At 40.1% G+C, this 14,009-nt stretch overlaps 1 protein-coding gene across 3 annotated transcripts in view; it reads right to left on the reverse strand.

The window, feature by feature from the left end:
* LOC140726765 (beta-galactoside alpha-2,6-sialyltransferase 2-like) overlaps nt 1-14,009 on the reverse strand; it is a 93,747-nt gene that overhangs the window by 45,529 nt on the left and 34,209 nt on the right. For 2 of the 3 annotated variants that reach the window (XM_073043562.1, XM_073043564.1), the window contains 2 exons: nt 10,788-11,006; nt 5,146-6,141 (listed from right to left, as the gene is read on the reverse strand). In XM_073043562.1, coding sequence (XP_072899663.1) covers nt 5,146-6,082 — 937 coding nt within the window. In that variant the 5' untranslated portion in view covers nt 6,083-6,141; nt 10,788-11,006. Of the gene's footprint in view, nt 1-5,145; nt 6,142-10,661; nt 11,007-14,009 lie in introns of all 3 variants that reach the window. The other variant, XM_073043563.1, reaches the window with a different exon arrangement.

Below are 14,009 nucleotides of genomic sequence, written 5' to 3' on the forward strand. Positions count from 1 at the left end.
ATTGAGGCCTGAGCCCGGCCTCTCTGTCTCCAGGATGTAGTATGGTGGTCAACTACTGCTTGTTCTTTCTTCCAGTCAATAAAAGCCGATATCTCGCCTCACGTCTCAGAGAGTTATTGATGGTGCATCAAGATCTGAGAGCAGAAGAGTAGGGAATGGAGGAAATGCATATGAAGTCTCCAAACAACGTAACAGAGGAGAAACCACTTTTGCTGAAGAAGGGATTTCAGGATTCCAGGATAGGAAAGTCACAACTTAGCAACAGACGTTTGACCTGCAGAATTCTTCTAGCAGTTGCTATTTTGCTTTAGATTCCAGCAACTGCTGTCCTTTCTGTTTATAATGGAGCAACTAAAGCTGTACCGTTCAGAACAAAATTTTAAAATATTTCCAAAACTGCCACCACAAAATGAGAAAGGAGTGGGGTCAAGCATGCTGTGACTGTTTCACTCTTGCTACATTGAAACCCAGTTTACATTTTTTAACTCCTTATAGTTGCAGTTATGTAAAGGAAAGGTTTTTTTTAAACAGACTCTCTGTATAGCTCCGGTAATAAGGGAAGCCTTTGGAGTGTAATTGTTGATGTACATTTACTACCTTCAGTGTGGTCTCTTAGTACCATTTACAACACGTATGTATAAGGATCTATGACAAATAAACTCTTTGCGGGCTTCCAGCCTGGTACAGGTATCGATTATAACTGATGTTTCGATGACAAACTTCCAGAATAATAAGCACTCAAAGAAAAGAGGGGTTGAAACAAGATTTAAAAGCCAGCACCACACTTGTGGTCTAACAAGTATGTTGCAAAGATATAAACAAGCTTCCACAAAATCATCAAATCCAATCGTGGTATGGATGAAGCCAAGTCATTATCCTAACATTCACAGCAATGGTCTCCAATCACCCCAAAAGGCTGGGTAAAATAGTCCACATGGCTCCCGAAACAAGTGCTTTACTCTGATCTTCACTGTGGCATGAGATTTCCAAGAAGACATAGAAGCTACTTCGTATGTTCTCAAACTCTCCAGGGAAAAAATGCAATCTTTTCTACCACTGATGGAAATCCCTGGTGTATGATCACAGAAAAATGGGAAGGTGCATCGTGGAAGGCGCTAAGCAGGAGGAAGCCACGTGCTAACAGAAGGATCACTTAGCCATAACCACCATCCCATCAAATAACACCTACACGATGCAGAAAACACGGGGTGGGCTGCATCATGGGGTGTGGGGAATTAAGGTCCAGGCTTTAACAGATGGAGTGAAGAAGCCCAATGCATAATTCCATTCACAAAATGATGACTGGATGCAAACCACACATATAAGCCATGTTCTATAAAAAATTAACTTCACTTGAGTGTTAGAATTAGGTAAATGTGTTCTTGGTAGAGCTACTAACTCAGGAAAAAAATGCATCAATTGAATCATTTCTTACAAAAGCTATAAAAATGCCTAAAGAATGAATAGTTCTAATTTTGCAGGCTTATTTTACCTCTGAACTATTTGTTAAGTAATGGGAAGGATCAGTAATAAGATTGGAAGGTTTCATCATTACCAAGTTTGAGATTTCTTTCTTCCATCCTAGTCTGCTCCAGGATTCTAACTCTAACCTCCTCCTAATTCTACTCCAATGCTGCACTGTACGTACAAACTCAGCTTGCAAACATAGCCATCCGTCTCTCCTGCCTCTTGCCTCTTCATATGTTCCCCCAAATGTTAAAAGCTCTCATTCACAGGGCTTTTCTTCCACCTCTTGTACGAGCGGGCACAGAACCCTAAGATTACAAGTTATCGTTCTCCAGTCATCAGCCAACAGACATATGTCAAAGTTGTGTCTCACAAGGTAATTAACCTGACTCATGGACTATAAATTCCAGATGTTATTGGTGAAAACGTCACAGTCACAACAATGTGGATCTAAGTAGCTCCCTTTATATTTACACCTGACTAATATATAACCTATACCTGCGATTGAGCATTTGGGAGACTGACAGTATGGATTTGCTAGCCACTGCGGAGCCACTGTGAACTGTTAGGGTATTGAACAGATTGCAGGAACGGAACCCAGCTGTAACCCAGGAGGACCTGGAGCAGGCAGGGCAGTTCAACCCAACCATAACCTGGGAGGACCTGGAGCAGGCAGGGCAGTTAGACCGAGCTGTAACCTGGGAGGACCTGCAGCAGCTGAGCAGTTAGACCCAGCTGTAACCTGGGAGGACCTGCAGCAGGTGGGCAGTTAGACCCAGCTGTAACCTGGGAGGACCTGCAGCAGCGGAGCAGTAAGACCCAGCTGTAACCTGGGAGGACCTGTAGCAGTCGGGTAGTAAGACCCAGCTGTAACCTGGGAGGACCTGCAGCAGCTGAGCAGTTAGACCCAGCCACAATGTGGGAGGACCTGTAGCAGGTGGGCAGTTAGACCCAGCCACAATGTGGGAGGACCTGTAGCAGGTGGGCAGTTAGACCCAGCCACAATGTGGGAGGACCTGTAGCAGGTGGGCAGTTAGACCCAGCCACAATGTGGGAGGACCTGTAGCAGGTGGGCAGTTAGACCCAGCCACAATGTGGGAGGACCTGTAGCAGGTGGGCAGTTAGACCCAGCCACAGTGTGGGAGGACCTGTAGCAGGTGGGCAGTTAGACCCAGCCACAGTGTGGGAGGACCTGCAGCAGCTGAGCAGTAAGACCCAGCCACAATGTGGGAGGACCTGCAGCAGCTGAGCAGTTAGACCCAGCCACAGTGTGGGAGGACCTATAGCAGGTGGGCAGTTAGACCCAGCCACAGTGTGGGAGGACCTGTAGCAGGTGGGCAGTTAGACCCAGCCACAGTGTGGGAGGACCTGTAGCAGGTGGGCAGTTAGACCCAGCCACAGTGTGGGAGGACCTGTAGCAGGTGGGCAGTTAGAGCCAGTTGAACCAAGGAGATGGTGGTGGACTTCAGGAGATCTAGGCCTCATGTGGAGCCAGTGATCATTAATGGAGAATGTGTGGAGCAGGTTAAGACCTACAAGTATCTGGGAGTACAGTTAGACGAGAAGCTAGACTGGACTGCCAACACAGATGCCTTGTGCAGGAAGGCACAGAGTCGACTGTACTTCCTTAGAAGGTTGGCGTCATTCAATGTCTGTAGTGAGATGCTGAAGATGTTCTATAGGTCAGTTGTGGAGAGCGCCCTCTTCTTTGTGGTGGCGTGTTGGGGAGGAAGCATTAAGAAGAGGGACGCCTCACGTCTTAATAAGCTGGTAAGGAAGGCGGGCTCTGTCGTGGGCAAAGTACTGGAGAGTTTAACATCGGTAGCTGAGCGAAGGGCGCTGAGTAGGCTACGGTCAATTATGGAAAACTCTGAACATCCTCTACATAGCACCATCCAGAGACAGAGAAGCAGTTTCAGCGACAGGTTACTGTCGATGCAATGCTCCTCAGACAGGATGAAGAGGTCAATACTCCCCAATGCCATTAGGCTTTACAATTCAACCGCCAGGACTTAAGAACTTTTTAAAAGCTATTATTAATGCTTTTTGAGATAGTGATTTAGATGCATATCATATTTTTTACTGAGTTAAGTATTGTATGTAATTAGTTTTGCTACAACAAGTGTATGGGACATTGGAAAAAAGTTGAATTTCCCCATGGGGATGAATAAAGTATCTATCTATCTATCTATCTAACCCTGGAGGACCAAAAGGTAAACAATCAGCATAAATCTTGTTGAAATTAATTAACCTTGTAAGCTGATTAATAAGGTGGTTGCAGAGTTGATACTTCCCCTGACCCTGGGGTAGAATATTATACTTTGCCTGTTTTGTGTCACTCAAACCACCTTGAGACAGCTTTGGAGCAGCTTGCCTCTGCTTTGCTGAGGATGGGCTACAGGTGACTTGATATAGCTGGCGATATTCTTCACTCCGTCTGTGCTGATGGTCCAAAATTCCTCTCCGTAGATTCTGCCTAACCTGCTGAGTTCCTCCAGCATTTCGGGTGTGTCGCTCAAGCTTCCCAGCACCTCATGTTATGACCCATTGGTTCCTACGTGGACGGCAGCATTTAGATCCCATTCTTCTCTCGCTTGGAGCATATGGTCTCAGCAGTCAGACACCACAGAGACTGGTCCCCCAATACTGCCCATCTTTCAATCATTGCCTGCCAGCCTCCCGTACCTGGTCACTAACCCAATCCATCAGTCAATGAAAACAAACAAAAAAACTGCAGGTTCTGGAAATCCAAAACAATAGCAGAAAGTGCTGAGAAATCTCAACAGGTCAGGCAGCATCTTTGGAAAAACAGACAGTTAGCAATTTTAGATCCAAGACCTTTCAACAGTCTCTTCATTTGATGGAAGCTCCTGGGCTGGAAACATTTTCTGTTTTTCTTTCCAGAGATGCTGAGTTTTTCCAGCACTTGGCGTTTATTACTAAGGACTGAGTCAGGGTCTTGAATTAAAATCTCTAATTAACAAACCTCCTACTCATTTTTTTTTTGCAGCATCTCCAAACAGACTCAAAATCAAAGTCAAAAATTCTCTTATGTGCAAACAATTACCAATAGTTTGGTTTCACTGGATCACATTGCTCTCTACAAATACCCACATTCTACAGGTGTCCATACTGCCTGCAATACTGTGCCTGCTTAAAATTGTTTTACATACCAAATTGATTTAACATTTTGTGTAAACTAATCCACCTGACTTGCTTGAAAATAATTCACTTAACTTAAAGAAAACCTGCTTCCCCTTACACTTGGGCCAGATCTTCCACATCCATTGCATGTAGGAGGAACTTTGATGATTGGTTGGTTCTTGCTGGCTTAACTGCTGATTATTTGGTTGCTAACTACCTATGCAGTTTAGTCTTAAAATTCTGAATTAAATTATAAACACTAAGACCAAATTTCAGTGCTGCATTTCTATCTTTGAGTGTGCCATTCTCGCAAATTTTTCCAGCACATCCCCCAGCCTGAGATTGTTCGACTAAGTACGCATTAATCTTCCACTCTGCATTGAAGCTTAGTTTACAGCCAATATAAAGAAATACTTTTATTTTCACCACCTGTTTTGTTTTTCTCTGCCCCTAAACATTTTGTTTTTTTATACACTAGTGCCGCAACAAAAATTCCCAGTCAGTAACCGAAAGTGATAAAAATTTTGTTCTTACCTATTTCTTCTCCAAGGGAGGAATTCAGTATTGCACCAGCGGATGCAACAACAGCACAATTCCTGAAGGCCTGTGGGTTAACCCTGATCTTGCTCAGAGGAATTTTAGGAATGTGCTTTCTCCAACCAGATGTAGAAAATGGAGCCTCCTTCCCATCAAGGGTCCTTAGTTTGACTTTGTTTTTCAGTTGGCAGAGGAGATCTTCTCCAATCATCCTTTCAGCTTCCCCTTTCTTCTGATAGTTGACACCATGTCTGTTTTCATTCACATACTCCCTCATAGCTTTTTGTAACCGAGGATTCAGCATTTCAGATGACATATTTCCCCTCCACAGTTTGACAAGCAGTGAACTGGATTTTGAAAACTCCATGTCCTCTAGGTCAAATGAATCTAGATTTTCATGTAAAGGGTCAAGAGGGTAATTTGAACTTTCCTTATTCTGAATAACTGTTTCATAAGGCCTAGACTTTGCATTTTGAATAATTATTTCTTCATAAGAATTGTCATCTTCATTGATAACTTTAATTATCTTATCCATCTCCTGGTTTTGAGTTTGCAGCTGTCCACCGATCTGTCTTTTCCTCACACCTTTCCAGACTTTAAGTTCGCCACTGTCCTCCTCCTGGGTCCATTTTAGACTGGGATCATTCAAATAATCTAAACGCAATGAACGCACAGAATCTTCATCATCCTCAAAGAAAAGACTATTTGCCTTGTGACTTGCTGAGACCCTGGGATTTTGGAAGGCCCCCATAATGGCTCTCAGTTTACCCTGTATGGGGAAGAGCCTTCTTGTCTCAGTATTTGTGAAAAAGCTGGCTGGACGCTCATCTGTTTTGAAGTCTGTGAAATATGTAAAGAGCAGCAAGACGACGAGTGCCCATGCCAGTATCCCAATCAGCACTAGGTGCTTCCATTGCTTGGCCTTGGCTTTCATTGTCCAAACTGCACCAAACTCCTCTTGGATTCAGCACAGCTGGAGTGTGAAAAAGCCAGCTAAAAAAAAGTAAAGTAAAATTACATATTTGATTAAAACAAAAACATCAAAACCAGAGAAGTAAATCTTAAACAAATCAAATTTATCTTAATCTATTTTAAAGTATAAATCTTTCAGAGTTGCTCTTTTAAATGGCCAATACTACTATTTCCCAGGAAGAAATGCCTCTAGTCAAAATTCTATCACAGACCACAGTTGGTAATGATGCTACAAAGCAGTGACATATGAATTAAAATATCATTCTCTAGTCTTGACATCATTTTCCAATGGAAATTATTCATCTTAAAAATCACCGCTAATAGCTTGAATGAGGATATCTTTGTGGGTCAGAGGATATGGTATCCTCTCATGTACAGTAGTTTTGGTGATAAATATGCAGAGCTAGGTGTTGACAATGATCTAATAGATGTGAATTTTAATAAGTCACAAAAAAACCCATCTCTGACCACGCAGTAGTCTCTCAGTACTGGGCTGAATTGTTAAAGTGAATTTATACTCAAGTCTTAGGAATGGGACATAAACCCTTGGACATCTGACTCGAGAGACAGGCACTATCATTGAACTACGCTAAGACTTTTAAGTGATCCAAAACAGTTCAACAACTTTAAAAGAAGGCTTATAAGGCATCCTTCAATGGTCAGAAAGCCAAAAGGGGAAAAGCACCTCAGAGCAGAAAAAGACATATCTATGCTCAAGTTTACGAATAATCAAAAAGCTTCCCTTACCTTAATAACTCAATCAGCAATCTACATTCACAACTGCCAACAAAATCACTGTGCAACACTCCCAAGAATGTTACTAGAACCAGTGAAGTTAAAATTCTAGTCCTGAAACTCTGCTTAGAGAGAACACGCAGCAGAGACGCAAGTCTTTTACTCCAACTCCTCCCATTCTTCCTGACGTATGTATCTGTAAAAGCTCTGTGGTCTTTTCCAACAGGTAGCTAATACATCTATAAAATTCACTGCAGTCAGTAGCAAATTCCAAACTCATTTTATAAAGGAGTTTCTTTTGAAGTCACTACTTAGTTTCCAATTGACTTTTGATAGCGTTCAGTTCTGCTCTGCTCTGCCATTCAAGTCAAAACACCATCTCCGAACCTGCAATCAAAATCTTTCAAAAGATTTCAAAGCCTATTGAACAATCCCCTAGTCTAGACTCTTGACCTCATTGTATACCATACGCCATTATAACCTTGCACCCTCTTGTCCGTCTGCACTGCAAGTTCTTTGGAACTATTATACTTTATACTGCGGTTTGTTTGTTATTGTTTTCTCTGACGCACTCTCTAAAGAAATGACAATTTGCACAGTTGCTTGAACGCTTAAAATTGGTGCAGCCTCTCACTGATTCTGTTATGGTTATTATTCTATGGATTCATTGCAGGTGGCTGAAAAAAATGAACCTCAGGGTTGTTTATGGTGACACATATACGTACTCTGATAATAAATTTACTTTGAACTTTGAACTATATAGATGGCATGCAAAACAAAGCTTTTCACTGTAACTCAGTAATTGTGAGAATAATAAATCAATTTACCAATTTAAAATCTCCACTGAATAATCATTTATCTTTGTTCCCCTGATGATCCTATCCTTTTATTTCTTGAATTATCCTTCTCAATATTTGCTGTGCCCTGTTCAGTTCCTGCATAACCTCTCTATTATTTTTGTTATGGAACTGGAAATGATGCTTCAAACATGATCCAGTTGAAGTCTGATACAGTTTAAGCTCAGCGGTTCTACTATTCAATTCTATTCCTTTACGTGTATGTACACTACTGATTCAGGATTTATTGTTCTTTGTAGCTTTATTACCTTGTGTTATTACATGGCATAATTTGTGTATTTGTACTTCCCAATCTCCTACCCATTTAGATTTTCAGTTTTCAAATATTGGGGGGGGGGGGCCATGTTACAGAAGACCCCATTTACAAATATTCAACTTTAAGGAACGTCTCCCGTACAATTTTTTTAAAAAGCTTATTTTTTTAAGATCATGAGATTAGTCATAATAAAATGTTTTGTGGCACTCATTAACAACTGGATACAATTAATTAATTTAAACATGGGTAGTGTGAGGGCGAGTAGGAAGTATAAGCAGAAGCAATATGATGTGGACAGGCTGACATTTCTGATATGGATAAATCAGCTTATAGACTGCTCACAGAAACTGAACTCTCAAGTAACCCAGGGACTGCCCGTTTGGCTACTTTTCATAAGCATTGTTGGACTTGTAATAGAAAGTTAATGTATCTTTGTGGGGGACAGCAGGAGTGGGAGCCGGGTGAGGAGAGTTGTGGTGAAAACATATCAGTTAGCAAATTCATTCATGGAGTTTACTATGGTTTTGTCAGTTACCAAAAACACTACTTCGATCTTTGTCACTTCTTACCAAAATGCAATGATTCATTCCATTTCTGTTGATGTACAATTAAATGTCCATTCTTCAAGCTTGTTAGTAATGTTTTCCTAATTTCTACAAATTTAGAAACTATTCTTTTTGCTTCCAAAGTTGAAATCTTTAAAATAGGTGGTGACTAATTCCACTTCCTAGCTCTAACTACGTTAGACCCCTCTTATAGAGTACAACTCAGAAACAGCCCCTTTAGCCCATCTAGTCCATGCCAACCCAATTAAACTGCCTATTCCCATTGACTTGAACTCAGACCAAAGTCATCTATACACCTATTATCCACGTACCTATCCAAACTTCTCTTAAACTTTGAAATCGAGCTCACATACTGTTTTCTGTCTTGAAGGCAAATTCTTATTCATTCTGCTACTTGATTATTATACTAGACCTATCAAAGGCCATTTGGAATCTACACAATGAACATTTATTTTGTTACCAATTTCCAGTTATCTTTAGAAAGAACCCTTTTGAAAAGTCACAAGAAGAATTTCCCTAAAGGTAATCAGGTTGTCCACCAATTAACAGATTTTTACTATCTATATTCATTTCTCATTTTCTGCTTTAGTAAAATTAAGTTGGAAAACCTATTCTCTTCCCATTGTTAGCAAACTACCAGAATTATTGAATGCATAATACTGCCCTTATTACCTTGTCTCTAGATTATTTTATAATTCACAGGCACAATCAATCCAGTGCAGGTTTTTTCCCCTCATTGAATTTGATTAGATTAAATAATGATCCTCTCCATTTTATCTTCAATATTGGTGTAAAGTTATCAATCTCACCTTGGGATGTCGTGTATACCTGTTAATAAATGCAGAACCAAAATTTTTATTTAATATGCTTGAAACTTCTCTGTAATTTTACTCTATTTATTCAGTAGTGCCCCTATTCTATCCCTGGCCTTTCTTTTTAATATTGCATTAATAGATTATTTTATTACATATTATGTTCAATAATTTAATGTTATATTTTCTCATTGTTTACCTAATATTGTTGGCCTCTTCTAGCCTCATATTCTTTCTTCTTGGCCTTGTTACCCCCTACTATCCTACTGTGCACCTTCTTTGTTTATCTTTATTTACCATTGGTGTCTCAATATAGTTAGTTTATTCCTGCATCTTACAGCAATACATTTTCCTTTGCTACTTTCAATCATTTTTTCCTAATAGTATTTTCATAAATTCTACTACTAATGCTTTAAAATCTGCTTATTCCCCAACTATTATCCTGTTATTTGTCAACCTTATGTTTTTACTTAATTGCTATTATTAGATATAATTATGGTCACTACTGATTAAAAGATTTCTTGTGTCTTCTGTTCTATTTATCCTAAATCCACACACAAGATAGAAAATCAGATCAATTACTCCTTCAAATAAAAGCTTTTGAGCAATTAATTTCAAGACAATTGTAATTTCACCATGTTTGTACTATTAATTTCCCATGTTTACATCTATTTTTCTTCCTTCAACCTCTCTTGAGCTGTAAAATTGACCTATAAGCCTATCCCAATAATTGCAATTAGTTTTTTTTATTTCTATCAACACATCTTCTATTTCTCTCACCTGCACTCATCACAGCTCTTGACTGTCACTGTTATCTCTAATAAGTACATCCCCTGCATCTTTCTTCTGCCCTTCTAAATAACATATGTTGTAGTTTTTACTTCTGAATTTTTTTAAATGCAGCCCCATTGCAGTAGTCCTGCTCTCTCATCTTCACATCGGAACACATACTTCCTCTAGTTCCCTGCTTTACTAAAGAAAACAGAGTGCAAAAAAATACAATGGATTTTCACAAATTCTATTACACTTCTTTGAGTTCCTGTGAATGCCTGCAAGGAAATGAATCTCAGGGTGGTATACGGTGACATATACATGCTTTGATAATAAATTTACTTTGAATTTGTCTTTGTATACAACTAGCTTAATTCATCAACAAGAGAAATCACTCTCACTATATTTTTAGCCTCCAGCTCTATTTTATCTTGGCCATTTGTATCTTGATCTTCTTAATCATTTTTATTTTAGTAAAGCATCTCATTTCTTCTTAATTTTGCTTGCTAACAATTAGTATTTAGGCTTTGCCACTGCTATTTACCTTTGCCGCTATCGCTGCATTCCACTGGTAGAACCCAATCAGGTTCATTCTAATGAGATCTATCTTTAGTTAAAATAAAGTCTCAAAGGATTTCTTTACTCAGCTCTTCACAGATGATTCACCTACGTCTTAAACCAGGAGATGCAGTCACTTCAGTTTCTGAGGGTGGAAGATGACACTGTAGGCTGTGGCGGAGGAGGGTGTGACTTCTGAATCGTTATCAGGAACAATGAAGAGTCCAGAAGAAGCGAGAGGGAACAACCTCTGCCCAGTCAGGCTCCATAGCAGCACTACCTCTGAAAGAACTGCAAAGCATTGCTGGGGAACGCTGGAGTAAAGGGAAGGCTGGAAACAAAGAAACAGCTGCATTAGTTACACTGAAGAGCATCGGGACCTAGATTCTCCTAACCAAACACTACTCAGAAATAGTGATTATTCCCCTGGCTTAACTTTTTCTGATTACACAGGAAATTCTAGCTTCAGCTTTGAGAAATGGTCATTTTTCTTCCCTGACATTAAAGTTAAAGCTCCATCTGTGTACCCAAATACTGTACACAGAGTCAGTTTTAACTTTAAAGTCAGAGAAGTGTCCGTGTGGTGATATATACCTACTTTAATAATAAATTTTCTTTGGCTTGACCTTGACTTTGAAGAAGTTGAGAAGCAAGGGCTCATTGTTTCAAACTCTTGACTACCACTGGACTTATGTGTACCTTTTGTCTTTTTCCGAAGCTGAGCATTGAAGTCATTTCCTGGTATTCAGCTTACTATCTTGTGCCTTCTCCAATCTATGAAAATGACTGTGTTGCCCCCTACAAAGTAGGTGAAAAGGGTTTCCTTAGAAAAGTGGTCTATTTATGTTTAGGCTAAATCTGCTTCCTAATAGCTCACACTTGAATATTCTTAAAAAAAAGATTAAAAAGAGCAACAGTGAATTCAAGGAAGCAACAAAGCAGAAAGGTGACTGAAGCTCTGGGGAGTTAAATACCAGTGAGTGCAGATGGAAGGACAAACACAAAGCAATGCAAGGAAAAATAAATAGACTGAAAGGAAGAAACAAACAAGCAGATAAATAGAAAAGACAGAGAAATGGATTGTAAGATGAGAAGTGGGAGGAGAAAGGAAAGGGAAACAAAAGTAGGTTATTAACTTTGATAGAGGTGGGAGTAGGTATGGTGTTACTTTTAAGAAGCTATTAAATTCAGAAAGCAATTTTTAATATTTGCATTTAAATGCATTTCTGCTCATTTATGCAGAACTAATCATTATCCTTTCCATTTACTTTGACAAAACAGAAATTGCCCAGAGTTACCACTGAACAGCAGGCAAAAAACTTCACCATGTTCACAATGATTTTCTGTTCTTTAATTTCTGTGCGAAACACTTTATGTGCCCTGTCTTTCATAATACCATGTACTCACATTGCAGTCCTAAATCATATGAAGTGCTTTATCTCTTACAGAAAGAATGCCCAAATTAGGCAAATACACTTCCAATACCTGTATTGCTTGTATTGATAAAATACTCAAATGTTTTTACATCGAGATGCAGAGTGAAAAGTGCCCTTCCAGCCCTTGCTGCCACACTGGCCTGCAACCCCCGATTTAACCCTTGTCTAATCACAGTGTGTGTCTGTGTGTGTGAGTGAGTGAGAGAGAGAGAGAGAGAAAAGGGGGGGGAGAGAGAGAGAAAGAGAGAGACTCTTACAGAGAGTGGCAGGCATTGAACCTGGGCTGCTGGTACTGTGTAGTGTTGTACTAACCACTACACTACCGTGCTGCACAAATCACAGAGTGTGACTTCTGTTTTCCTGTACTTACAGTCTGTTAATGCAGAACTTGCTGTCCGTGGTTCAAGTGAGATTATGGATGACTTGTAAGAAATCAAGAGTTTAAAAAAGCAATTTTCATTGACTTCTGATAACTTAAGGGGTGCACAGAAAGATTCCCCTGATTTTAATCCTCAAGAGGATATTTTTAATGTGAACCCACATAGTGAATGTCTTGACAATGTAGGAGACATTTTTTCCTCAACAATCATATTTTCCATATGAATTTGCTGTATAATCTTTAGAAGCATGAATATTAGCTGCTTCTCTTAGGAAACACTGGATGATCCTTTTTGAACGCCTGTTTCTCAAGAGGCCTGAGGTTACTCTATCAATTGATTTATTTCATATATCACTGTTGGATTGGAATTCTGAGTTTTATTCAGAAGTGAAATGTCTGCAGTGGCTGATGAAATCTAATTTTGTGTATTTTATAGAAGCCCCTTTCTGATTTTGCCCAGTAGAGATTGTAATGGATATGAGTGTGTAATATTGATTTCATGCTTGTTCTGCCAAATGCATGACATCTAAAACTTTGACAAACTTCTATAGATGTGTAGTAGAGAGTATATTGACTGGTTACATCACAGTCTGGCATGGAAACACCAATGCCCTTGAATGGAAAATGCTACAAAAAGTAGTGGATACGGCCCAGTCCTTCACTGGTAAAGCCCTCCCCACCAAGAGTTGTCACAGGAAGGCAGCATCCATTATCAGGGATCCCACCACCCACGACAAGTGCTCTTCTTGCGGCTGCCATCAAGAAGGTGGTATAGGACCCTAAGGACCCACACCACCAGGTTAGGTTCAGGAACAGTTATTACCCCTCAATCATCAGGCCCTTGAACCAAAGAGGATAACCTCACTTGCCCCATCACTGAAATGTTCTCACAAGCTATGAACACTTTCAAAGACTCTTCATCTCATGTTCTTGATATTTATTGCTTACTTATGTAACACTCTGTAATGTTTCACTGCTAATGTAATGGTTTCTCTGTAGCAGCAATGTTTGGGTTTTGACTAGAGATAATGAGGGCTTTGGAATGTGCACCATCCAATGAAAGGCGTGAGTTTTCTTTCTTATGTGCCTGAGAGAGGGTTTTGCGGGCTTTTCTTTGGCAGAAGATGGAGAGAGAAGATGCCAGAATGGGGAGGCCATAGACTGCAGGACAGAGTGGACTTGGAAAGGGGTCGGGAGTCAACACCCGGAGGGAAAATTGATGGAGAACAAACAGACGGGAAAACTGTGAGCTCCAACATTGCGCATTGGACTGTTTCATGAGAACGGGCCCTTTTTCTTGCTTGTTTCTTTCTATAGTCAAATTAAAAATTATAAAGCTCAATTGTTTAATTGTGCTGTTTGTTATTTCATGGTTCTCATTTGTAACAGAGGAACACTTCACACAGCACCCACCCAAACAAGATTTGTCAAGCTTGGCGGGGCCGGGGGCTGTCTCCCATAGATTAAGCCGCTGGCTGAACCTGAGAGTTCTTTCTGTTTGTATTTGCGCAGTTTGCTG

Source organism: Hemitrygon akajei, chromosome 4, assembly GCF_048418815.1.
Source record: "Hemitrygon akajei chromosome 4, sHemAka1.3, whole genome shotgun sequence".
Taxonomy (NCBI): Eukaryota; Metazoa; Chordata; class Chondrichthyes; order Myliobatiformes; family Dasyatidae; genus Hemitrygon; species Hemitrygon akajei.